The 27,050-nt window shown below is 38.9% G+C and overlaps 1 protein-coding gene across 1 annotated transcript; it reads left to right on the plus strand.

Moving 5' to 3' along the window:
- The first annotated feature begins 6,122 nt into the window (after positions 1 to 6,122).
- On the plus strand, positions 6,123 to 26,717 carry RAD21L1 (RAD21 cohesin complex component like 1). The gene is made up of 14 exons (XM_040981159.1): positions 6,123 to 6,266; positions 8,239 to 8,368; positions 9,642 to 9,735; positions 11,480 to 11,586; positions 12,974 to 13,144; positions 13,798 to 13,910; positions 14,745 to 14,838; positions 16,448 to 16,674; positions 16,905 to 17,004; positions 17,940 to 18,064; positions 19,147 to 19,149; positions 20,280 to 20,372; positions 22,970 to 23,047; positions 26,529 to 26,717. Exons 1-14 carry the CDS (start codon positions 6,123 to 6,125, stop codon positions 26,715 to 26,717), a joined length of 1,668 nt encoding a protein of 555 aa, XP_040837093.1.
- Positions 26,718 to 27,050: the final 333 nt, after the last annotated feature.

A 27,050-nucleotide genomic window follows, 5' to 3' on the forward strand; every position in this document is an offset into this window, starting at 1 on the left:
ATCTTATTCACTTGTGAGCATGTTTCTGATGCAACAAGATGTCGAGGGCATTCAACACGGTGGGAGCCCAGGGAGCAAGCAGAAAGGCCTGGTATGTGGGTGAGTCCCAGTTCAGGGACCTCCTTAGGAGAAGGAATACAGGTTCATGAAGACTGAATCAAGCTAAAAAGGGACACTTAAAAAACAAGAAAATAATTACAAAATTTAAAAACTAACAGATATTGCAGACATCACCAAATCTATAAATATAGCATAGTAACTATGATATGACTATAAGAATTATAACAGGGTTTTTTTCCCCATATTTCAGCTATATATTCTTTGATTACCTACTTATAAGATTATTTTCTAAAAGGAAATTTGAAAGATACATCTTTCATCTACAAGGCTGAGTAACTTTGTGGAGATGAATACTTTGAATAACTGACTTTAACTTGTAAAGCTTAGCACCACGTGAATCTTCAGGATCATGGTCAAATTTAGGGAAGTCCCTCATTTTCATTTATCCATAAGCTGTAGAATCTTTTTGTGTAGTGACTAATTCTAACTATGGAATCAACAGCACAATAGTCAGCTTTATTGCCAGTGCTCCCATTTAGGCGCACATTACGAGTTCTTTGTTTTCTTCCTTCATTTCAGTATTTCACGTCAAACAATAAATTTAAATCTTTCTCAATGCACATCTAGGATTTATGACCTCTGATTGTTTAAATTATCAGACAAGCCAAAATTCGTGGTTTTGTTTTGAAATACATCTACTTGTCTTCACAAACCACTGCTTCTGTTGTGAGCTACAGGCCGTTTCACATGTAAGCACTGGACATTGCTAAGATATACACATCATGTAAGATAGGAACTTATTTACTGAACTCATAGAACACTCATTTTCCTATATGGATGAACCAGCTGTTTGCAGGCTGCCGCTGAACTCCACAAACCCAAGACCTTCAGCTCTGTGCAAGGCCCATCAGAAGGTAAGGAAACACAAGCTGTGCATTTATAACCATAGCATGGTACATCTCCAATGTAGATTTTCTACCACAGAAGATTTTCACCAGGCTTTGATGGCAACTCTACTTATGTTTTAAATGTGCCCAATGATTGGAAGAATTTCCCATAGATTAGCTTCTGATTCTGTATGTTTCAAATCCTGTTTTCTCTCCAGGTTAGATACATGGTCCTGATGCTGTCAGTAACACAGTGTAAGGGGCCCTAATCATGTCACAGTTTGATGATCAGAAGCTCAATTCCTGGAAGATGATCCCACACTGAGGCAGGTATCTGTGACCTAACTATATACCAAAGTTATGGGAGACCCCTATGCAGAAAGCCCTCTAAACAAGACGTCACCTCTGCCTTCAGTGCATCCCTCAGCTACTCCCTTGCCATCAACCTAGAAAATCAGAGATGCAGCTGGAGTGGAAAAAATTCTTAAAGGATTATGGCTAAATATTCCACTTTTGCAACATCTACAAAAAGCCACAACCATGCTCATGTGAACTCATTGCTGTGTTTCTCCCACGGCCAAAAGGGCCCGTGCAAGTGAGGGTCCTGAAACTGAATATTCATCATGGTCCAGGTAAATGCACCTGTGTGTAATGAAGCTGGGATAACATGGAAAGCCCAGCAAGCCATTGTTTTTGTCAAGAACAGAGCAACAAAGACTGGAAGAGGGACAAAGGGCACAAAGATTTGACTCATATTTTTCAAAGGCCACTCTGGCACCCATGTGGAAGTTGGATTCTAAGAAGGTGAAGGATAGGAGGGGATGGCTGTGGAAGCTGTTACAACTTGGACAGGAGAGGGATCACCTAGATCAAGACAGAATAAGTAGAAAGGGTGAAAGGTGGGTGAAGTGGAGTGATGGGTTCGCGGGTAGACTGATATCAGAGTGGACATGAGGGTAGCATCAAGTTTGCCTCCCAGACTTCTGGACTGGTGGCTGTGTCCCCACCGTCTGTGGGACTGTCACCACCATTCTCAACTCCATGATCTCAGACAGATGCTTTTTCTCTGGGATATTTCCTGTTGCTAAAAGTAAGAAAATTAATAGCAATTTTGTTGGGTGGCTTACAGAGTAAATGACACAGTCTATCAAAATGCCCATTGGGCCTGTTGTGATGGCTAAGTGGCTAAATCCTTGCCTTGTATGTGCCAAGGTCCCACATGAGTACTGGTTTGTGTCCTGACTGTTCCTCATTCCATCCAGCTTCCTGACTGCGGTCTTGGAACGAGGCAGTAGAGAATGATCCAAAGCCTTGGGATCCTGCGCCCACGTGGGAGAACCAGAAGAAGCTCCTGGCTCCTGGCTTTGGATCGGCTCAGCTCTGGCCATTTCAGCCATTGAATAGTGAACCAGCAGATGGAAGATCTTTCTCTCTGTGTCTCACCTCCTCTCTGTAAAATCTGCCTTTCCAATAAAAATATCTTTAAAAAGAAAAGAAAATGCCCAACAAGGAGCCTGGGTCACTGCTGCTCCAAGATTTATCAGCATTTACTGTGATGCTGAAGTGAACACACCAGTCTTGGATCCTTAAGCCCTAGTGTGGTTTTTCTCAGATTCTAGTGACTGGCTTTGTTAAAAACTGTGACATCCCATGGAGCACAGTGGATGAAGTTGTTGCTTGTGACACCAGCATCCTATATAGACATCAATTGAGCCTGAGTTACTCTCCCTCCAATCCATCTTCAGTGAGCCTGGGGAAAGCAGTGTTGGCCCAAGTGCTCTCCTTATCAAGCTTTGACATCTGGGTGAATTGAGACTCTAAGGTGGGCTTTCGGAAGGATTTCCTCCACCTTGGAGCAATGAAATCAACAACATCTCAGAATTATCAAAACCACTTGAGCAGTACTCTCAGGACATGCTCTGCTTCGGGGCCACTAGGATGACATCAGGTGGCCATCCCCCATTCCTGGATGCTGATGCGTCGGGCTGCTGGAAGCAGCTTCCTCCACTCCTTTCTCTGCTTTCCCCAGATACAGGAAGGAAAGGGTGATTGGAAACAGTTGTCTCATCCACTTTCTCCATTCTTCGACCCCCCTGCCCTAACAGGTGGTTCACATGGGCATGCATCCCTTTCAACTATGTCAACCTCATCAAAAATAAAATGAATTTATTATTAAAAGAAAAAAAGAGGAAGCAAGCAAATGAATGAATTGTGAGAGTCCAGACCAGAAACGGTTGCTGTCCCTAAAGGTCCAATGTGAATGATCTTGTAAGTGGTAACAATAATAATAGTTATTACTCACTGATCCCTTATTATAGTTAGGGTCTTTATATGTTTTGTTTCATGATAAAGGCAGATACGTTTATCATCATTTCCATTTTACAGATGAGAAAAACAGAGGTTCAGGATACTAAATTAAAAGTGTACCAGAGAGAAGAGTGGACTGCAGTACAGGGATGGAACCATAGGGAATAACCGCGGCCCTGTCAAATTTCTAGATAGGTGACAACTAGGGGACCTGCCAAAGCGCTATAGCAAAGTCAGTTAGGACCGGTTCGCCGCTGCTCTCCATCCGGCCCGCCTCTCACCAGTGGGTGTGTCCCTCGCCCCGCCCCTGAGCGCCCCGCCCCCTCGCCCCGCCCAGCACAGCCGCATGCCACGCCCACCTCTCACCTACTGCCCCTGCTCCCGGCAAGTCTCGCCACGCCCCCTGAGCGCCCCGCCCCTCGCCCCGCCCAGTCCAGCCGCATGCCCCGCCCCCAGCCCCCGACTGGAGACCAGCTGCGCGTGAAACTATTTGCCTCAGACCCGCGTTGAGGACCCACGGTGAGGACCGGCTGCTTCTCTGAGACCCTACTCCGGCGCGCCTCGTCTCAGGCCCGGGCACTGAAAGTAAGGCGCCTCCTGAAAACAGGTGGACTCTGTGATAGAGGCCGCGGCCACCCACTTCCCCACACACGCTCCCCTCTCGGCTTCTCGGCCGCCCCTCAGCCCACGACGCCGCGTCCTGAGGGAAAAATGTCGCCGCCCGCTCCCCTTCAGGGGATTGGAAGCGCGACCCCAAAGTGCTCGCCTGCACGCAGCGGAGATCCTCTCAGCTCGCAGCAGGGATCCTCTCGCCTCAGTTTGTCTGAAGCCACCCTGTCCGTGCCAGTCCTGGCAGCGCCTTCCCCCCTTTCCTCGCCTGTCCCCACGCGCCGACCCGGGGTCTGCCGCCGGTCGCCGGCCCTCGCATCGCCGCTGGTCTCTGGTCCGGTTCACTCCCCGCAGCTTTACTTCACAGAGTAAATTTAACCCAGAAACACCCCCAGCTCGGGGCGGGGCGGGGCAAGGACTACGTGTCTGAGGTAGCGGACGCGACCGCCAGGGGTCTTTAAACGCCCGTTAGTGAAGCATGTTTGACAGTCCTGGGAGAAATTTTGAGAAAGATAAATGGGAATGTATTCCAAAATAACAAAACACGTGAACCACAAGGGAACAAAACGCAGCTGGGGCTGTCGCGTCGGCCTCCTGGAACACTGTGGCTGATGTCGCAGCCTTTAGGGCTGGAATCTTGCGGTACAGATGGACACAGATGTGAATTTACCTGCGATTCTGGTTCTGTGGCGGACTCTTGGCATTCGTTTTGGCTCAGTTTTCTTATTTTTTTTTTCAAACCTTTAGGTAGGAATAGTCAGGAGTTTCTGTTTTGGCAGGTTCTGGTTAATTACTTAAAATGAATGATTTGATTTTTCTCTAAGGGCCAACGAAAGGGATCGAGTATTCCTTCTCGTTTCCGGCTTTCAAAATAGGGCCTTAGTTTTTCCCTCCGTCTTCCTGCCACTATGGCAGGAGGTCTGGAGTCTCTTCTCTCTTGAAGACCCCTCGCGTCACTAGGACAGGGGCTACTTTCCTACTTTCTTCAAATAAATCTTGCTTTGAAACAACAACAACAAAAGCCTTAAAGTATTAACAAGGGTGGGACAATTTGTAGAAATGTGCATTAGTTTTTGGTTTGTGTCGTAAGTGAAGATTTTATAACAATTTTACTTCAAAACATCTATGGTTTTTTACTTCCTCACTGTATTCTGATTCTTATCCTGCCGGCTCTGGCTCTATTTTATTTATGTATTTTTTGATGATGTTTACATAGCTGACTAGGTTGGGATAGGGTTCAGGATCAGGGGGAAGTGAGTGAGACCATCATGTCCACATTTTCCATTTCTCCTTCCTATATCTAGGGAAAGGGGCCAGACAAGGGGAGAAGCCACACCCAGCTCCAGCTCCCAACCGCCCCAGCACCACCCGACGCTGCCCCAAAGTCCCTGATGTGAAGCATGCTCCAAGGGTTCTGTCCAGGAGGCTTTGAAAAATAGTTCTGAAATGCTGTCCTTCTCGCAGACCCAAGGAGGAGGTCCACTGGCTGACACATCCTGCTGGTTCTTGTGTCCGTTTTTGCCCACCTTATTGCCCTACGGGGTTTTATTATTTAACTTCAAAGGGGCGGGCGTTTGAGAACTACTTCTATGCGCCTGAATTCTAGCTTTCTGCTAATGCAGAGCCTGGGAGGCAGCGGATGATGGCTCAAATACTTGGGTCTCTGCCACCCGAGTGGGAAACCTGGGTTGATTTCCCAGCTCTCAGCTTTTCCTGGCCCAGTTACAGGCATTTGGGCAGTGAATTTGGGATAGAAAGGATTCTCTCTCTTCCCCTTTCCACCCCAGTTCTCTATCACTGTGTCTTTCAGATAAATACAAAACACACTTGGCTTGTATAATCTTCTCTTAGTTTTGCTCTTCTCTGTATTGCTTCTTTTTATTTCCATATCCTGTCTTTTCAGCCTTCTTCCGTTATTTGACCATATTAATAAGAAAATCACTCCAACCCTTTGGAGGACAAAATTAGTAAACTCCAAGAAGATATCATTGAGCAGGATGTATTTAAGTCAGGTTTGGTTTACAGTCTGCCAGAGTTCTATCACTAGTTTATGATTTTACATTCTAAATAATCTTCTCTTCTTCACCAGAAAATAATTTGAACTGAATGATACATATGAAGATAATTTGAGTGTTATTTTATAGAATTACTGAAAGTGTCTTACTTACTGTAAAATGTCACTGAATTATTTTTGTGATAAAATTCTAAACATCTTTTCACATTCTCTCTAGTTAAATACAGCTAGGCCCTACAGGCAGTATGTTCTACACCCACGTGCTTATGAATAAGCGAGGGCCATTGGCCAAAATATGGCTTGCAGCTCACTGGGAGAGAAAACTCACAAAGGCCCAAGTATTTGAATGTAACCTGGAGATAACCATTGAAAAAATTATTTCACCCAAGGTAAGTTATTGATTAAGATGATAGTTTGTATTTGCAATGACTTCTGGAGAAGAAAGGAATTACAATGTATTTGTAACATGAAAATATGTTTTCAAGGAAGTATTTTTTTAAAATATTTGTTATATTTATTTGAAAGACAGAGTTGTAGAGAGAGGGAAAGAGAGAGAGAAATCTTCCATCTACTGGTTCACTCCCAAATAGCCACAATGGCCGGGGCTGGGACAGGCCAAATCTAGAAGCCAAGAAATTCATCAGGAATGCCCATGTGAGTGCATGGCATTTAGAATGCCAGCATTGCAGGTACACTAACCCATTACACTACATGCTGGCTCCCCCCGCCCCCAGGAAGTTTTACTTCTCAAATGGTCTCTTTCTGTAACACTTGTCTGACTATAAAAAGGTTTATGTATTGGTTTCTGTTGGTAATTAACTTTTTCAGATATTTATCATGAATAGATTGAACCCTGAAGGATAAAGGCATACTTGGTAATCCTTTTCTATTGCTTAACAAAATTTAAAATATATAGTAGATACCTAATAAATATTGCATTGAATATAATGAATGACTTAAAGGGGAAGGCGAAAAAAGGATTAATGATAAGTCAAAATGAATATTTAAAGTACTATGTTCACTGTAAGACAGCCATTAGGATATTTTGTGTTAAAATATTTCAACTTTGGAGGCCTGATACAGTGGCTCAATTGGCTAATTCTCCGTCTTCAAGCCCTGGGATCCCATTTGAGTACCAGTTTGTTTCCCTGCTGTTCCACTTCCCATCTAGCTCCCTGCTTGTGTCCTGGGGAAGCAGTGGAGGATGGTCCAAAACCTTTACAATTCTACACCCATGTGGGAGACCCAGAAGAAGCTCCTGGCTTTCTGTCTCTCCTTCTCACTGTAATTCTGACTTTCCAATAAAAATAAATAAATCTTTAAAATTTTTTCAGTTTTTACAGGGTATATCATTAAAAGGCTAGTTGGTGTTAGGCACTAGAATGGACTTTTTTAATTTTTATTTTTGAAATTTATCGCATAATTTTGTGTAGTCTGACATTCCCCTCCCCCCATTGAAAGTGGATTTTTTAGTCAATTTTTTTAATGCTTTAAAAACTTATGGATTTATTTACCTGGAAAGGAGAGAGAGAGAGAGAGATTTCCCATCCTCTAGTTTACTCCCCAGATGTCTACAGGCTAAACTCTGCAAAGCCAGGAATCTAGAACTCAGTTCTCATCTCCTACTTTTGTGGCAGGGACCCAGGTTCTTGAGCCATCACTTGGCTATCTCTCAGTGTGTGCGTTAGGAATAAGTGAAATAGGGAATAGAGCCAAGATTGAACCTAGGCACTTGAATATGGGTGTAGAATCCTAAATCATAGGCATCTAAACTATGCCAAACACCTGCCCCTTTTAGTTTATTTAATCTTTGTAACAATCCTATGAAATTGGCTTCTTTTAACCTCAGCAAAGTGTGGTAGTTAGCACGAATTTTTTAGTCAGTCAATTTGATGTTTAACCCTTGCTTTTTCTTTTTTAAACTTTATTAATTTAGTGTACTACATAATGTATCTGAGTCCATTTTTTCTTCTGTAAACAGAGGCAGTTATCAGATTATTTTAATACACTAAAAGCTCTTAGAACAATGACAGGTACAAAATAAGCATATAATAAATTACAGCCGTCTTTATTAACCGAGATTCTGGAAGGTTAAGTGTGACTCAGCCTCAGAGTTGGACCCAGGTCTGTCTGAGTCTATTCTTCCCATAATACCAACAATAGCACACTTAACTTCAATGCCATATTATCTCCATTGAATAAATTAATCATTTTCCAAGGTGAGGCAAAAGCTGAGTGATTAAATAAGAATAGAAAATACCTGCTTTTTAAAAGAAACTAAATGTTTATAATTTTAATAATTTTAAAAGAACATCATGAACCTAATTTTTATTATTCTGATATTTTAAAAATTATTGAAAGGTGAAAATTGCACTTCGAACTTCAGGACATCTTCTTTTGGGAGTTGTTCGGATCTATAATAGGAAGGCCAAGTATCTTTTGGCAGATTGCAGTGAAGCATTTCTTAAAATGAAAATGACATTTCGCCCAGGTATATATGCAATGTTGATTTACCTCATTTTATTTGGTTCCTGTCTGTATTTGTAATTTAGGTGAGATCTTTTAACTGACAGTGCTCTAATATTCAGGCGAGAATAATGAATATAAACTTCGTTTTGACTGAATGTTCTTTTCATGGTTAGAGATAAATTATATTACGTTCCTTCCTCTTTTCCTGTGTTTGCCAGAAAAGCTTATGTGTTCCAAAACTTACAATCTTCCCATCTATTTATGAAAAAAATATATTTAACATCACATTTGTATAAGAAATGTTACTTCATTTTAATGAGTCAACTATTTTGTTGTATGTTTTTGTCTTTATAAGAGAAATTAGAAATAGTAAAAACTATAGTTACCATTTTCATAATTCTCAAGGCTTTAAGCAACATGCTATTTATAAAATAGTATCAAAAATCCCTTGATATTTAAAAATGCTGGAGATTTATACGTGTCATAAATATAATCCATTGTAAATTTAATTTACATAACATCTGCTCCACTTTCAAACTATTCATTATCTCTCCCACCTAGTATTATGAGTAATTCATGCCTAGGTCTTTCCTTTGTTACTTCTCTTTAGGCTCCTTGGAGACAGAAGCTTCATTTTCTAACTCTTATGGTACCTGTCTCAGTGTCCCACGCATACTACTCCCCCAATCAACATTTGTTGAATTGGGACTCACATGTGTCTTAAAAAATTATCTTCACTTAAAATCTTACAAAAGCTCTAGGTGGAATTATACCCTTTCAAATAGGGTTCAGTTGTTCATCTATTATAGCACTTGTATTTGACAAATATTTCTTGATCTACTTTGTGCAAAACATTTTGTTAGATACTGGGGAACAATACTCTAGACAGATGAGACTACCAGAACAAAGGTCTTGAAGGGAAAAATTGCTTGACATTTTTAGGGAACAAAATGGCTAAATATGTTTGAAGTATAATAAATATTGGGGAGAATGAGGGTACCTGATCATTTGTAGGATTGGAGAGGCTCTGCTTAGAAATTTGGATGCTATTTAAATGCACTGGAGGAGTTGTTGAAGCATTTTAAGTGTGGGCATCATCTGATCTATTTGCTTTTTAAAAATATGTCTGGCTGCTTTATAGAAAACAAGCGGCAGAAGAGCAGGAGTAGGTACAGGAAAATCAGTTAAGGAGACTAAGCAGAAGTTCTGTGAGAGAAAATATTTGGTTGGGAGTTCATTAAAATATTGTATAGAGTTACTGCTTACTGAATGTGATTTTTAAAAACTCTTTTCAGGACTTGTTGATCTTCCAAAAGAGAATTTTGAAGCAGCTTACAGTACTATCACATTGCCAGAAGAATTTCATGACTTTGATACCAATAATATGAAGTAAATTATTTTATTTTCCTTCAGTTTAATTTTCTTGATGTTGTGTTGCTTTCCTATTCAGAATTCATGAAGGTAAATGAAATGAAGTTAATAACTAATGAGTATACATACAGTTGACAATCCCATAGTGCAACAAAAAAATGTCATTAAATCTGTTGAGTATATAGTTTGCAGTATGGACAGTGTATCCATCTATTTATTCAGTAAGTATTCATTGGATTCCTTTTATGTGCCAGGCATTGAAGAGAGGGCAGTGAATGAAGCACAGGTCTGGCCTCATGAATCTTATATTTTAGTTTAGGTACAAAGATGATAAACAGATGAGCAAGTATAGTATTCTAGGTGATGATCAGAATTAGGAAGAGAAATAAAAAAATAAAGTAAATAAATAATAGGATGGGAAGGGAAGCCTTTTCTGATTGAATGAGAACAGAAACCTGAAGGAGGTCAAGGCAGAAATTATTTGCTAATGTAGAGGAAGAACGTTACAGGTACAGCAAATGTAAGACTCTAAGGTAGAGCACCTTGGACATTTTCAAGGAGTAGCCAAAGGCTAGTGAGAATGCAGTGGTGAAAATGACCAGCTGACCTGTTGGAGATGAGAAAAGAGAGGCAGCTAAGGTATAGATGTAGAGTATTGTAGGCTACAATGGGATTTTTATATTACTCAAACGGGAAGTACAAGAGAATCTAATGGAGGAGTGGGCAAACCTGGCTTGATTTCTACGTGCTTTCTGGGCCTATTTGCTATAAGGATGAAAGGAAGAAAGCAGAGATCCTAAGATAAGGTTATTGCAGCGGGGCTGGTGCAGTGGCACTGTGGACTGGTCCTCCGCCCTATGGCACTGGCATCCCATGTGGTCATCGGTTCATGTTCTGGCCGCTACACTTTCAATCCAGCTCTGGGAAGAGCAGAGGAGAATGTTATGGTATCTGTGATAGTATCTTTAATCAGTTCTTAGTATTGAGCTTATCAAGGTGGTAGTAGTCAAATTATGAATTTCTCTGCAAATCAGAGCCAACCGGATTCACCAACAAACAAGATATGGCTCTAAGGGAAATAGTGAAGAATGACTATATGATTTGGGGCGGAGAATAAAGTAACTATTTCATGAGATTAGAGCTAATGGCTTGGGACAGTCAGTGGAGAATGGCCCAAATACTTGGGCCCCTGATACTCACATGCGAGACCTGGACAAAGCTCCTGGCTCCTGGCTTTGTCTTGCCTCAGCCACAGGCATTGCAGCCATTGGGGGAGTGAACCAGCTGATAGATAATCTCCCTCCCTCTCCTTATCTATTCCCTCTCTGTTTAACTGTGACTTTCAAATAAATACAGAAAACTTTTTAAAAGAAGGAGAAGAGGAGCAAAGCAGCTTTCTGGCTGGGCTTCTTACATGCAGGCACTAATCAACTCATAGAGCTCTGCCTTCATGACTCCCAGAGCCCCTGCCTTCTAATATCTTCGCCTTCATGGTTAGATTTCAACTGTGAACTTTGGTAGGACAGAAACATTCAGTCCATATCAGGAGAGAACATCCATTTCAAATGATGTTGGATAGTGCAGTAAGGACTAAGAAGCATTTGGCAATGTGTGTTTATCTCAAACCAGTGTTAATAAGTAATACTATTGAGAAAATTCTTTTTATAATAAAATCTGTTTTTCATTTTTTCTTATACTTCAAAATCATTGTATTCTGTTTACATATTTTCCTTAATCTTACATTTCTTATGCTTCTCCACAGTGCTATTGATATTTCAGAACAATTTACTCAGAACCAGAGTAAACCAGAAGAAATTACACTTAGGGAAGATTATGACAATAGTCTACTTTTCCAAGCTGAGAGCTTTGGTAAGAATATTTGAGAAATCAAAGTGATAATTAAAATATAAATATAATAAATTATATACAATATGATGAATTAATTCTATATTGAAGCAATGCCAGTAGTATTATCTATATAGTCAATATTTTAATGTATACATTAGCCCCCAATCAATGTTTTCTTGCCTTTTCCTAGTACATGTCAATACTAAAACTCATTGTTATGGTTTTCCTTTCCTTCTTAATATATAATTCTTCTTTTACATACAAATCATTTTTAAAGTATAGCACTTCAGAATTAACAAAACCACTTGAGCAGACCCCCCCTCAGAGAATGCTCTACATCGGGGACCGTGGGTTGACATCAGGTGGCCATCCCCATCCCTGGGTACTGAGGCAGTTGGGAGGCTGGGTGTGGCTTCTCTCATTATTGCTCCCCTTCCCCCAGATATAAGAAGAAAAGAAAGAAAATTTAACAATGGTCTCACCCACTTTCTCCTGAGTCTTGACCCTTCCCATCCTAATCAACTATGTAAACATCATCAAAAAAATTAAATGCATATTTATGGAGGAAAAGTTTTTTAATTTAATATTTTTTACATGGTTGAGAAGGATATAAGCCCATGTGGGTCTCCAGTTAGGATGGGGAGGGTCAAGGTATGGAGGAAGGTGGGTAGGATAAATGTTTTGATTTTTTTTGTCTCCTATGTCCCCAGTGGAGGAAGGGGAAGGGGCCACTCTCTGCTATCAAACCACATTGGCACCCAGAGATAGGGGATGGTCCTTTTATGATGCCTTAGAGACCTCAATGTGGAGAAGAGTTTCCCAAGGGTGTTACTTGAGTGATCCTAATAGTTATGAGACATCATTGGCTTCATTGCACCAGGGATGAGAAAATTTTTCCAAGGTAGGCTGTTGGCAGATCGGGTTCACCTTAGTGCATCCCAGGCCCAGAAACATGTTGCAAAGCTTGGCCTGGAGAGTGGTTCAACCTTTCCATCCTGCTTGGAAACCTGAAGTGATATGGACCTGGCATGATGGCTCAGTGGCTGGATCCTTATCCTGCATGCCCCGGGAGCCTATATGGGTACTGCAAGCTCTCTGCTTGTAGCCTGGGAAAGCAGTAGAGAATGGCCCAAAGCCTTGGAACCCTGCATGTGTGTGGGAGACCTGAAGGAAGCTCCAGGTTCCTGGCTTCAACTGCTGCAGCCACTTGGGGAGTGAACCAGCAGATGGAAGAGCTTTCTCTCTGTCTCTCCTTTTCTCTGTGAATCTGACATTACAATAAAAATAAATAAATCTTAAACATTTTTAAAATGAGGGAATACTGTAGTATATGATACCTGAATTTCCTTGAAACTCTAAAATTCTGTGTTCCCATGACTGACAGTGTTAATGATGTGCATTTTTTTAGGGGATGAACCTGAAATTCTCAGAAGACATAGCTTCTTTGATGACAACATGTTACTGAATTGCAGTGGCCCTGTAGCTGAACATAGTTCAGGAAGTCTCATGGGAGAAAAATCTCTGTTCTATGACAGTAGAGACACATTTGGAGATGAAGGAGATGCAGGAGACATGATTGGTATGATGTCACACAGAAATAAAATATTTAAGATAATCAAATCACAAGTGTAAATCACTAAGTTTCTTACTTCATATTAAAATTTCCTGTGTCATGGAGGTCAACAATTTTTTATGTAAGTTTTCAAAGTTTATGGTGTATTTTTGTAAGTACATAGCCAGCCATTTAAATACATTTTCCCTAGAGTTTGGGATATACTGCCTGCTGCTTCTATTTTTATAAATTCCTAATTCTTGGAGGAGAAAAAATGAGGCTTATGTATTTCCTCACAAAATATACTGGACAATATAGGAGAAAACACTGTCTTCTTTAGCATAGTTGTGGCATAATGATCCCAAAGTTTTCCAGGATTTATATTATCATTTTATATTTACAGTATAGCTTTATAATATATATTTATATAAATTTGGGAATCCAAATTTATGTGTGTTAAATATTGTTTATTTATTTATTTATTTATGTGTGTTACATATTGTTTATTGACTATTTATATCTATTTATATTGACTATATCAGACTTTAAAGAAAAATGATCTGACCCACATTAGAAGTCTGTCCTCCCTTCCCAGTGCTTTGTATGATGTTAATAAATGATGAGTGAACAAATGATAGAATCATGTCTGTTTGACAAACCTATTCATTGTGTTTTTCAAGACAATCTGTTGCAAGATGATGACAATATCCTGTTAGAAGACAGGCAATTGAGCAGAGAAATTACCCTGCCTCCAGAGCCTTCTGATATTGTAATGGGTATGCTGAAATCTTCTGTTGTGTACAAATTGAACAGATATTGATATTCAAATTAAGTACCAGAACTTTTGAGTTTAAATAGTAGTATAATATGGTGCACCTTTTAAAATCTGGATCTCTACAATACATAATAGAAAATAGGGTTCTGAGAGAAATCATGAAGGGCATTTAACTAAGAGTGGATTTAGTATGAGAGCACACTTAAATACTCTGCCCAAACATTGCTTTTAGGTCATTAAAATATATGCTACATGGTAAAAAAAAATAGTAGTATGATTTCAGAATCTATGTACAGTTTGAGCAATTCGAAATGTGGGGATGTACCTTCCCTACTTAAAACTGATATGACACTACTTCATATGAAGTCTTTGGCTTGATTTTTCTTAGTTAAAAGTATAATTAGCCTCATTTTTGATTCTTGACAACTTTTAATGTTCTATTTGCTTTATTACCTGGTAATAGAAATTAAAACTAAGAGAATTAGGCAGTAAAAATTTAGTTGTGTTTTTATGAGTAATTTAACAGAATATAAAATGTTTATGTCAGTCGCTTATTGCAATTGCTATTATTCATCTTTACTTCCACTGTGACTACAGCCCAGCCTTAGATGTTGCATGTGCAAAAGGGAATGATAATACTTGGTAGACCTAAATATTATGGATTCCAGATCATGTAGTCTGAATCTTTTTATCTCTGCTGAATATGATTAGAAGAATTTGATGTCATACGAATCATTCATTAATTCATCTTTTACTTTACTTCTCATGTAATGCCTAGTTTACAACATAATCATGATTTTTTAATAATTATTTTCATGGCGATCTTGATTAATAAAACCAGATGATCCAGAGCATGTACGCCTACCTGAAAATGAAAAAAGGAATGAATCAACATTGTTATCAAGTGAAGAAGAAAGGTTTATCCTTGACCCAATTGATTTTTCAGGTCAGAGGCATTCATGGTTTTATTTTATTTTTGATACACTGCTAACTTACTTGAAGATATCTGAATAATCTATGAAATACTATAATCTATAATCTATGAAATCATTTTACAATCAGAGAATAGTGTGAATAACTTTTGAGATGATTTGTTCATCAAATTCAGTACTATTCAAACTATATATCTGGTGCTAGAAGTGTAAAAAAATAAAACTGAGTTCATTTTAAGTTGTTGGTTCTTATATGGAGGGCAAGTGGGGTGGTTCGATTAGCTAATCTTCCACATGCAAACACTGGCATCCCCTATGGGTGCAAGTTAATGTCCTGCTCCTCTACTTCCCATCCAACTCCCTGCCTATAGCCTGAGAAAGCAGTGAAGGACAGCCCAAAGCCTTGAGATCCTGTAACCGATGTGGGAGACCTGGAAACAGCTCCTGGCTCCTGGCTTTGGATTGACTCAGCTTCAATCATTGCAGCTATTTGGGAAGTGAACCAGCAGATGGAAGATCTTTCTCTGTCACTCCTCCCCTCTGTAAACCTGTCTTTCCATTAAAAGTAAATAAATATTTTTAAGATAAGTTATTAACACATTATTCAATGATGGGTGCAGGAATGAAAAAGCTAACAGTTTCTGCTTTATAAAAAAGGTTAGTCTAATTAGTAAAATAGAAGGCAGAATAAATAGGATCTTAAGAGACATTATGCTTCTGATACTGAACTTCAAGCGTGTTTTTAGGAATAAACCATGAGTTTGAGAAGTAATTAGGTCCTTTAAGTGATTTTAAGTAGTATAATTGATGCAAATTTCCATTTATAAAACTCAATCATGCAAGGTATGAAATATTTCAATTTTTTTTTCTTCATGGAATCAGCTCTGAGCCTCTATACTATAAATTGACAGAATTCAATCTGCATAGCTCCCCCTTCCATTCTAAGATATGTGGTACCAAAGTTTCCAGAGGGATACAGAAAGTGCAAAGGAACCCAGGAGTTTGTGGTGTTCGAGCCTAAGCAACCTCTGTAATCATCACCTAGCCAGCCTCTCTGGGATTCTGTCACATTCCTAGGAGTTTCTGATGCCCATCAGCAAGCAGGTCCCTGTTCCTTCTGGCTCATCTGATCTCAGATCTTCACCCATTCTGGAAAATTTAAATCCTGGCCTCTGCCTTTGCAGCTTTACTAAAGAAAAGCTGGACTTCTGTTTTCTACCTGCTAAAATTTCCTAAAGAATTATTCCTTTTAGACCTATGGACCTAGCTTCCAGGAATGGAAAATACATTGAACAAATAAAAATGTTTTAGAAGGTTATTGGTTGACTTTCTCTCAGGACAGAGACTTTGCCCCACATTTTCTTATTTGCCCACTTAACAGGTCAACAAAGCTTCTCCTAAGCACTTTTGAATAACACTTAATAAAATGGAATAGCTATTGGCTTCTCAGGTACTCTAGCTGTAGAATAAAAAAGAAAAGGGCAAGAGAAAAGGGATTTCCTTGCTGATACAACTCTGTAGATTTAATGTGGTAGACATTTCTTGGATGTGCATGCAACACCTAGACTATTGCTTTATGGAACTGTAAGACCAATTACATTGATGCCTATGTCTTACATTTAGACATTGCTGAGAAAAGAAAAGGCAAAAAGAGGAGACTGCTAATAGATCCTGTCAAGGAGATCAGCAGCAAAAATATGCATAAGCAACTTACTTCCTTTGTGGACACACTCATGGTTTTGGAACTTGCACCTCCTACCCAAAGATTAATGATGTGGAAGAAGAAGGGAAGAGTGGACACGCTTTTGTCAACTGCCGCCCAGGATTTAATTCATGCTGAACTGAAAATGGTAAAAGTTTTCATCCCTTTATAGGGACATAGTATTTGGTCATACTTAAATAAATGCATATTTACATACATGTATCATAGAAATTAAACTTGTGAAAAAATATTACTTCATTTTTGAATTAGTTTACTAAATATGCATATATGGATTGTGGTTTCTACTTTTTAGCATATGTGCTTTCTATTGAATTGCTTTATAGAAACCAAAAAAACAAAATGTGTGTATTTTTTCAGTTGTTCACAAAGTGCTTTCTGTCCTCCGGCTCTAAACTCGGAAGAAAATTGATGCAGAAAGTGTCAGTAAGAGAGGAAGTGGAAGGCCCAGACGTTGTAGGTGAGACTTCCTAATCCCTTGATGTTGAGGGAAAAGTTATGGGGAAAAATTTATTTTACATTTCAAAGTGAAGATGGGATTGAATCCTTTCCAGGGGTGGGGAACATCCATCCTCTGAGCTGTATAAGGGCCATGAAATTATCTGGTCCAGCCCTGCCGAGGCAATTGCACACAGCACTCAAAATTCAGCAGATCCATAATGGGATAATTTTTAAGTTGATAATTTTGTATAGGCCACGAATGATGTTACAGATATCCAGATGGCTCTTGACAGGACAGCTTTCCCATCCGTATCCAAATATAAATGGTTTCTCTAAAACAGTATTTGAACTGGAAAGAGATTATTGCTTTAGTACTGAATCTCTCTGCTTTTGCCCTAAATACTTCATTTTTAAAATGAAATATATATACCATGTGAATCATTCTTATTCCTACCTCCTCTGTCTCCAAAGGCAGTGCCCATAAATTCTCCCAAAAAGAAAACTCTTTGTATCTAGCTGGATAATCTTTTAAAATAACTAACATGAAAAATCACTTAGCAAATAAAATTAACTTGTGATGGTGAATATCTCCATCCACTCAGAGGGTACATAAAGTATTAATAATAATTGATTATTGCTGTAAAATCATAAAGTAATTATAACACTGACTAACATAGTTAGTGGGCCCTCATTCACTGTTCCTGAAGACATTAAAATCTGTTGAAGAGTAACATGAAAATGGGTTGAGAGTGAATGTGCATGTGTGGAGCAGGAACCAGTTGGCAGAGGGTGGGAAATGGAGGTGATAGAGACAGGAGAAAAAGAAAATAAGTATGTAAGACTTGGAGCTCCTGGGTTCCAAGTTGTCAGACACCCTGTTTTTTAACAATCATATCACAGTTTCATTTTGAAAGATATTTTGATGAAATATTCTTTACTTCTTTGATAATTCAGAAACCTTCAGGATGGAAGACCCAGATTCCAAACCAGAGTTAATTCAGTCCCGAACTGGAAAGGATGTGATTAATGGATCTAAGAGTAGCTTTCATGAACACATCAGTAAAAACATGAGCTCTGAGGTGAGTTATCAACAGAAAATCATTGAATTATTTTGACACCACTTAGTGTAGGAATACAAATGCTGGTATATATTTTTGCATTTATAGTTCACATTTCATTTTCTGTTCTATAATTTTTTTAGTAAGCAGAGCATTGTAGAGTGAAACATTGTGTTATTCTATAGAACAGTAGTTTCTAGAAGTTTGCGCTAGTAGATCATAAGGTAGGATCAGTGTTTTTTTCATAATATATTAGGTAGGACAGTATTTATGTGACTACTATACTTTACATGTTACATTAAATAAACAATTAAAACTTTACCTGAGCCTGGTTATATGCTGAGAAACCTAGTAGGCTCCATCTTGAACATGACATGGAATCTTTCAGCCAATAGACTTCTGTTTTGCCTTGATCATGAACTTATCTTTCCTAACTCGAATATCTTTTAAGATCCACCAATTACCTGAGACTATCCAAGGACCTATGATCAAAACAATTTCTAAAAACTCTTTCTTTGAAGACATATTTACTTAAACAATGTAACTATTTGAAAAATGTAGTTGGAAACAATGTGCTTTAAAATACTTTTTCTGATGTCACATTATTGTTTATATTGTTTATATATAAATATAATCATACCATAAAAATGAGCCAGTGCTTTTCTAGTGTATAGCATTGTCACTGTATTTGGAAAATCACTCTGGAAATTTAAAGCCAACCTACATTGAAACTGAATGACCTGGAAAAGAAAAACAACCTCATTGAATGTGTTTTATTAAATGTTTGATAGTATGCTAGGAAGTGTACTTGAAAGTATTACTCTCTTCCTTATTTGGGTTTAGTCATTTATTAGAGTGTGCCTACTAAAAATTATGATTAGGCTAACTTGTCTAGTTTATTCTTATTTGGAAGGGAACTACAACTGAGTTATTTGTAGACACTCTAACAAAATATATTTTTCTCATGTACTTGAAGTAGAAACAGACAGATGTAACTATTCTTTTGAATCTTTACTCCTTTACCATATGTATGCTTTATCCTTCAAATCTATTCTTATTTTGCTTCCAAATAAAATGAACAAACGTGAAAAATAGTCAAGTAGCAAGTTTGAAAAAACCAAGTATTGACTCTGAATAATCATTTTATAATCATTATGAAACTTAAAGTAAAAGACAATTGGCAGAAATTAAAAAACAAAAACATAAGGTTTCATAAATAATGTATGTTAAACAATAAGATGTGTCTCTAAGATTTATTTTTATTGGAAAGGCAGATATACAGAGAGGAGAGACAGAGAGGAAGATCTTCCATCCGATGATTCACTCCCCAAGTGAGCACAACGGGCTGATGCTATGCCAATCCGAAGCCAGGAGCCTCTTCCGGGTCTCCCACGCGGGTGCAGGGTCCCAAAGCTTTGGGCTGTCCTCGACTGCTTTCCCGGGCCACAGGCAAGGAGCTGGAAGGGAAGCGGGGCTGCCGGGATTAGAACTGGCGCCCATATGGGATCCCGGGCGTGCAAGGCGAGGACTTTAACCACTTGTGCCACCGCGCCGGGCCCTCTAAATTTTTTTAAAACAGAAATGAAAAAAACTATGTTGAAAGAATCTCTTCAGGTCAGAGATTTAGCTGGGGGATTAAGTTTGGGGAAGGATTGAAGAAAAGGCCCAGTGGCTTTTAGAGTAATGAAAAAGGAAGGAAATTATGGGAATGGAGTATTCTGACTTTCTGTTTCCGTTTATGTCCTCCCTTCTAGAGGACATAGTTTTTTTCTTCCCTTTTGTTGGTGAAAGCTCCAGCAGAGGTGGCAGCAGTGCTGCATGGTTCTGCTTGCCTATTGCAGAGCTCTTCCCTCTGCCACCTGCCCCTGGCCTGAGAAGAGGTGGAACATAGGGGCTAGATAAAAGACCTTGGAGGAAAGCGGTCTCAGCAGCACAGTGGTGGAGACTGTAGATGTGAGGCCTGCTGTGGAGAGGGAGACAGAAAGAAGGAAAGCAAGAAAGGAGGGACAGGCATGCCAATTTTTTGCTGGTGGGAGGCAAAGAGAAAACAGGCATATTCAAGTCAGGATTGCCTATTGGGATGTTTCCAAAATAAAACCTAAAGAATGTGGTAATATTTTAACTGGTTTTAAGTTGTTTGAGAATAGAATTTTCATATGATTAAAGCATTTAGCAAAATTGGATTATGATAACCACTAGCAAAATTGTCTATCTTCCTTCTGACTTGCTTTTGCAGGATGTTGTTGAAATGATTTCATCAACTGCTGAGGAATCATTTTTGATGAATGGTTTCATGGCAGAGGAAATTGAAAATTGTTCAGTTGAATTGGTAAGTATAAGTCTAGTCTTGGGAATGTTCTTTAAAATTTTGTTCCTAAATAAGCTCTTATATACCGAAAAATTGGCTAGAGATGTCATGTGACTTCTTAAATTTATAATTTAATTTATGATCACAGCAAAGATGTTCAATAAAGCATTCAGAATCTCTCCTTTTTTTGCATTTCTTTTGAAACTTTATAAATTTTTTATTTTTAAGAACTTTATAAAATTCTAAAGGACAATGTTGAGTTTTATGTTCATCAAAGGTAGTGAAAGTTTTAAAATGTTGGAAACTGCTGTTTTAATTTATTCTTATATCTAGAGAGTCAAAAGTTTATGTCTAGGATATTTCAAATTTTATTTCATTTACAAAAACAGTGTGGGTATTTTTTTTTCCCTTAACATTAAATGGCTCAATGCCTTTATGTATACAAGACATTTGGAAACCAGTAGTCTTCTCTTGGGCCATATGTTGATAGAAAAGTCAGACATAAAATCTTACTCACCTGACTCCCTCTGTGTTACCACCTTATTTCTCTGGAACTTGACCCACAGTTCAGAAAGCACTTTAGAATTGTAAAAGTTTTTAGTAAAACTTTTCCAGTAACTAATATCAAAGCATGCTTAATGCCTGCTAATGGTGCTAATTTGTTTTTGAATGAATTATTGTGTTTTTTAAAAGATGTATTTATTTTTATTGGAAAGTCAGATATACAGAGCGGAGGAGAGACAGAGAGGAAGATCTGCTGACTGCTGATTCATTCCCCAAGAGGCTATAATGGCCGCTGGAGCTGAGCCAATCTGAAGCCAGGAGCCAGGAGCTTCTTCTTGGTCTCCCACACAGGTGCAGGGTCCCAAGGCTTTGGGCCATCCTCAACTGCTTTCCCAGGCCACAAGCAGGGAACTGAATAGGAAACAGGGCCACTGGGATTAGAACTGGCGACCATATGGGATCCTGGTATGTGCAAGGCGAGGACTTTAGCCGCTAGGCTACCACGCCGGGACCCTGAAGGAATTATTTTTGTAATAAGCTCCAAGACTATTATTATTTTTTCATTCATAGAAACAAACTGAATTTTCTGGATATACTCAGAGCCAATAAAGAACCTGAACTTCTTAACCTGGAAACATCCAAGCAGCTGAGACAAAGACCAATTGATTCATTTTCACCATTCTCTTTGCTTCCGTAGCCCCAGATTGTTTCCATATGTGGTCAAGCAAACAACAGAGCAAAGTTCAGCTGTTTTAATAATCCACTGGGCTTTCCACACAATGGATTCACTTGTACAATTTCCAGATAGATCAAGTGGACAGGATTTATTTAGCAACACACACAGACCATTTCTTAAGCTTTTTTTTTTTTTTCTGGTTTAGTTTTGTGGTATTGATGAAGCAGTGGTCTCACAGGTCTTTAACAAAGAGCTTTATACATTTCAAAAAATAGCATTTGTATATTTAATTTAAAAAAACATTACTTAAGTGGGTGAACTCATTTATCCAAAGACAGACAGACCGGAAGTGGATAAACATGAATTATTACTGGAGGGATTTGAAAAATTCTTCAGCAGAAGGTAAACAGATTTTCAAATCAATTCCTTCTAAACTTAAAAAAGGGGATACTACATAGGCAAGATCAGGAATCAGGTACATCTGGTGGAATTGAGAATCTAGGAGTTTCTGTACTGAGTTAGCATCCCTTAGCCTCACAGGATTTCAGATACCATGTTGAATCTTTCAGAATTAGGAAATGTGTTGACTTGCAGAGCTATCCACGAAGGCCAAAAGAATCAGCACATCATAGGGTAGCATACAGCTACCCTATGATGTTGGGCTGCATAGGAAGAGTTAGCCTAGAAAAAATGATAAAGTAGGTCAGGCTTGCATCACTCCCCCCTTCCCAGTCCTTTGTAAACCTGCTCCTTTATCAGATTCATCAACACCTTTCCCATGCCCAGTTTCTGTTCTCAGCTAATAAGGTATTAAGTAGTGGGGAGTTAGAGTGAGTTCTTGCAAAGGAATTTCAGCTTTACACTTTCAAAATATAGAGGTGTTTCTGAAAAGTAATTAAATTTTTTAAGACAAGAGGATGAATCTATTTGGATAATATGACAGGTCCTTTTTCAAGGTATCCTTGAAATCCAAAAGGTTCCTAACACAATTGTACACAAACAATGGAGCTTCTAGATCACCAGGTAAGTTCAGACAAAGCATTAATAAGGCAGTTTTTCTATATCTTTGTATTTACTCCTATTGGCTGAGTTCAAACTGATCAGAACTAAGGTTGTCCTAGTTGCAAGAGGTTCTTGGCCAAATTTAATTTCCAAAGTCCTAAGGGCACATATTACCCTGGGACATATTATCAATGAAAAACAAACAAACAAAAAACCTGCAGAATCTTGTACTTTTCTCAGAAACTACCTAGGAATGTAGGTGTAACTCTACAAAGGTTAGGCTATGTTAATTTATCAGACCATTATCAGATTAAAAGCTGTTTATTTGGCAGAACCAAGTATTATAGTCATATTTCTTATAACAGCTAAGACAGTACTTAGCAAATAGTAAGCATTCAGTAAATTTTACTTAAATATTTTATCACCATCCCAACAGGACTCATCGGGGAATGAACAAAGTATTGACATAGAGAGAAGCAATCGAAGAATGCTTCAGATGTTAAATACTTTACGGGTAAGGTGGTAGGGCTTGCTGATTAAAATAAATAAATGATTAAAATATTGACTTCAAGTATCTAAGTATTTATGAAAACAAGACTATTTTTCTTATTTTTTATTGAGGCCAAATTCCACTCAAATGAGATGATTTTGAATGATACACACAGAGTTAAATACAGGATTTTAGGTTTGGTATATGCATATTCAAATCAATTTCGAACCAATATTTATGTCTATCGACTTCTGTAGTCTGTTTTTAACTGCTCTTTTAATTTAAAATATTCCCTATACTTTTCCTATATTTTTAATTTAAAATATTTTATTATTTTTTTATCTTTGTATTTATATACTACCCAAAAGATTTCCTCAACTTTGCCTTTTGGTCTTTATGCAACTTTATTCATGCAATCTTTATTCTAAAAAATAAAATGTATTTCATAAAATTTGTATTTATTTTGTTTTCCAGAGTTTTCCACTTAGTTATTAACTATTCATATATATAACTTGTTATTATTTTGTAATATTCTAATCTTTTTACATAATTATTCATTTTTAAAAATGGCTTTAGAGGTATGATTAATATACAACAAACTCTATATAGTCGAGTACAGTATACAGTTAGGGAAGTTTTGACAAATGCATACACCTATAGCATGGCATGAATGAATCCTAAAAGCGAACAAATTTCAAATCCTGAACTCCCTGTGCGACTTTCTTCCCGCTCCCCTTGCCACTTGAAAAGCACTGATGTGTTCCTCCCACTGCCTCCACCACTCCAAGCACAGAGCTGCCTTTCCTAACCAGCATCCTGATTATTGTTCACAGATGCAACGAAAACTCCTCCTGCCTTATTTCCTTAGTGATTCCCTGAAATGCTTTTTAAAATATATTTGTTATATTAATATATTTTGTTTTATATTTTTATATTATGTATATATTTTAATGTTAGAGATTTTACTCAAATGTCTAGTGGAGCCTTAGTTATCTATTTTTATTAAAAAGTCGATGTCAGACCCAGCTCAATAACCTAGCAGCTAAAGTCCTCACTTTGCACAAACACTGGGATCTCATATGGGTATCAGTCCCGGCAGGCCTGTTTTCCATCCAGCTCCTGCTTGTGGCCTGGGAAAGCAGTCGAGGACGGCCCAAAGCTTTGGGACCCTGCACCTGCATGGGAGATCCGGAAGAGGTTCCTGGCTCCTGCCTTCAGATCGGCACAGCTCTGGCCATTGTGGTTGCTTGGAGAGTGAATTAACAGTCGGAAGATCTTCCTCTCTGTCTATCCTCTTCTCTATATATCTGACTTTACAATAAGATTAAATAAATCTTTAAAAAAAAAGAGTGAATGTCATAAAAAAGGATTATTTGTGCATGGATGGGGTTTACATATACTTCTAGTCACCAGGTGGTATGCCCTCCCCACTCCCAATCCTTTTCCTGATGTCATTACCAAAGGTTTTTATCCTTTGATTGGTCCATCTTCTCAGATGCACCTTTAAATCTACTGCCCTGGCCATCCAAGCATGGGGACATTGGCTCAGAAACCAAAAGGAGACAGGGGAGAGGCTGTCTATCTCACTGTTGACTGTATAGAACTTTACTAATGGCTATTTGTGGCAAGACACTGCTCACCTTCCACAGTGCCCGTGTGCCTGCACGGAGCCTCGGTGGGTGCTCTTCTTCCCCGTGTGCCTGTGCGGACCGCAGTGGGTGCTCTCCTTCCTTGTGTGCCTGCGCAGAGTCTCAGTGGGTGCTCTCTGTGTGCCTGCGCTGAGACTCGGTGGGTGCTCTTCTTCCCTGTGTGCCTGTGTAGAGTCTTGGTGGGTGCCATCTCCTTGCCTCCTACTGTGTGCATGTGGTGGTGTAAACAGAAGCTCTGGATTCTCTCAAGCAGTCAGACTGATCTCTCCAATCCGGGGCTTTTCCAAGGATTTGTATCCCAAATTCTTGGGTTTTCCATTACCTTTCCTCCCTGCTGGACCTTAGGTTTCAACTTTTGCAACTCCACTATGTCAATCACATTTACTTTCTTTATCTTCTTCTTTTGCTCTCTCTCTCTCTCTCTTTTTCATATTTTCTTTTATAAAAATCGTTTTATGCTTGAGCAGGACCTTTGGAGCATGCCTCACATCGGGGACCTGGGATGGGTGGGAGGCTGGGTGGGGCTTCTCCCTTTGTTTCTCCCCTGACCCCAGATACAGGGAAAAAACTGCTTTAAGCATTTATCTATTTTTATTTGAAAGGGAGAATTTCAGAGAAAGAGACAGAGAAAGGAAAGATCTTTCACTCACTATTTTACTCCCTAAATGGCACAGCACCCACAGCTGGGCCAGGGCCAAAGCCAGCAGCCTGGAGCTTTCTCCAGGTCTCATATGAGTGCAGGGGCCCAACCACTTGGGCCAGACTTTACTGCTTGCCAGGCCACCAATAAGGAACTGGATCAGGAATGGAGCAATCAGGACTGGAACTGCTGCCCATATGGGATGCCGGTACGGTAGGCCGAGGCTTAGTCTGAAGTGCCAGGCCATACTTTTTATTACTTTACCTTCGTTTTAGAGGGGTTTCTAAATGAGACAAAAATTAGAGCATAGGTTCAGTTTTGCATACTTGTCCCCTTAATGTTCTTCAAAAGAGTTGCTGGAAAAGGCCCTCTCTGCAGTCTTCCAGGCCAATCCACAGCTTGTTTCAAGGAAGGGAATAAAAAGAGGCTTGGCTACACCATCTCTGAGAGGTTGCTGACCAAAGATAAAGTACATAAAAGTTTTGAACCTTTGTTTGAGATAAAGTACAATAAAGTATTTAGTATTAATTTGTTCAGTGCTATGGTCTGGTAGAAACATAAAATATGTCAAACTGTTGAAGGAGATACTGGCCAGTGTTTATCACACTATTTCTAACTTGAAACACTCTGCTTCTGTAAGAATTTTATTTCAAATCCTAGTTTCTATGAAAGGAATGATCCTCATCTTTGACATACCTCAATTATTTCTAGAAGGCATACGGGGGCATATGGTGAACCCAGCATCTGTTCACTTGTACAAATAAACTGATAGATGTTGATACAGTTATATTCTCCTTCCACTCAAACACAGACATAGACTTTGTCTATCACTGGAATTGTTTATAGTCACCACCAAGCCCCTGATAGGCTGGTCGTTTTTGTTGTGTTTGAAGCCTCCCAAAGTCCTGTGCACTCTGTTTCTCAGTGCAGATCTTAACTCTCAATACTTCCCAACAAGAGAGATTCCAACATTTGTGTGACACATGATATGTTTGTATAAAACTTTAGAGATCTTTTGCATGCATTTTCTCAATGGATCAAGCTTGTGTTCAGTGATCCATGTTATTTTTATAAGTTTAAACAGTGCATTTCTCCAATTAAAGATTTCATAATTGCTTATGGGAAATGTCAATATGTTGTTCTTCATGCATCTAGTGCCTGCTTTGTTTCTGATGGTCTTGTTCTTCTTTCCTTTTTTAATTTTTTATTTTCCCAGGAATACAAAAAGATGGGAATGGAGTCCTTTAGTCTGATGAAACTCTGCAGAAATTGTAACCGAAAACAAGCAGCTGCCAAATTTTATGGCTTTCTTGTCCTAAAAAAACAGCAGGCTATTAAACTGAGCCAGAGTGCTCCTTATGCAGATATTACAGCTACTGTGGGACCAATGTTCCATAAGCTATGAAACAACTTCTAAATATGCAGAATTGTGTCATTTCTGGAATCTCAGTGTTGACTGGATTCAATGCAACAGCCATCTGGAAGCCAACGAAGATCGGAGTGCCTTCACAGACAGGCTGACTTCCTGTGCTTCCTTGAAGAGTCAGTGTCATCACTGATGCGACCAAAACCTGTATGTTTAAAAAAATAACTACACATTCTTAAACTTTAGAAGTCATCATTTCCCTAACTTGAATGCTGCACTTAGGATACATATTTTAAAAACTATGTGTCCCTTTCTCCCCCCCCCCAAAAAAAAACAACCAAAAAAATCTGTATGCCTTTGAGACACATTTAA

This window comes from Ochotona curzoniae, unplaced genomic scaffold (genome assembly GCF_017591425.1).
Source record: "Ochotona curzoniae isolate NIBS_2020 unplaced genomic scaffold, NIBS_Ocur_1.0 contig_3520, whole genome shotgun sequence".
NCBI classification, from domain to species: domain Eukaryota; kingdom Metazoa; phylum Chordata; class Mammalia; order Lagomorpha; family Ochotonidae; genus Ochotona; species Ochotona curzoniae.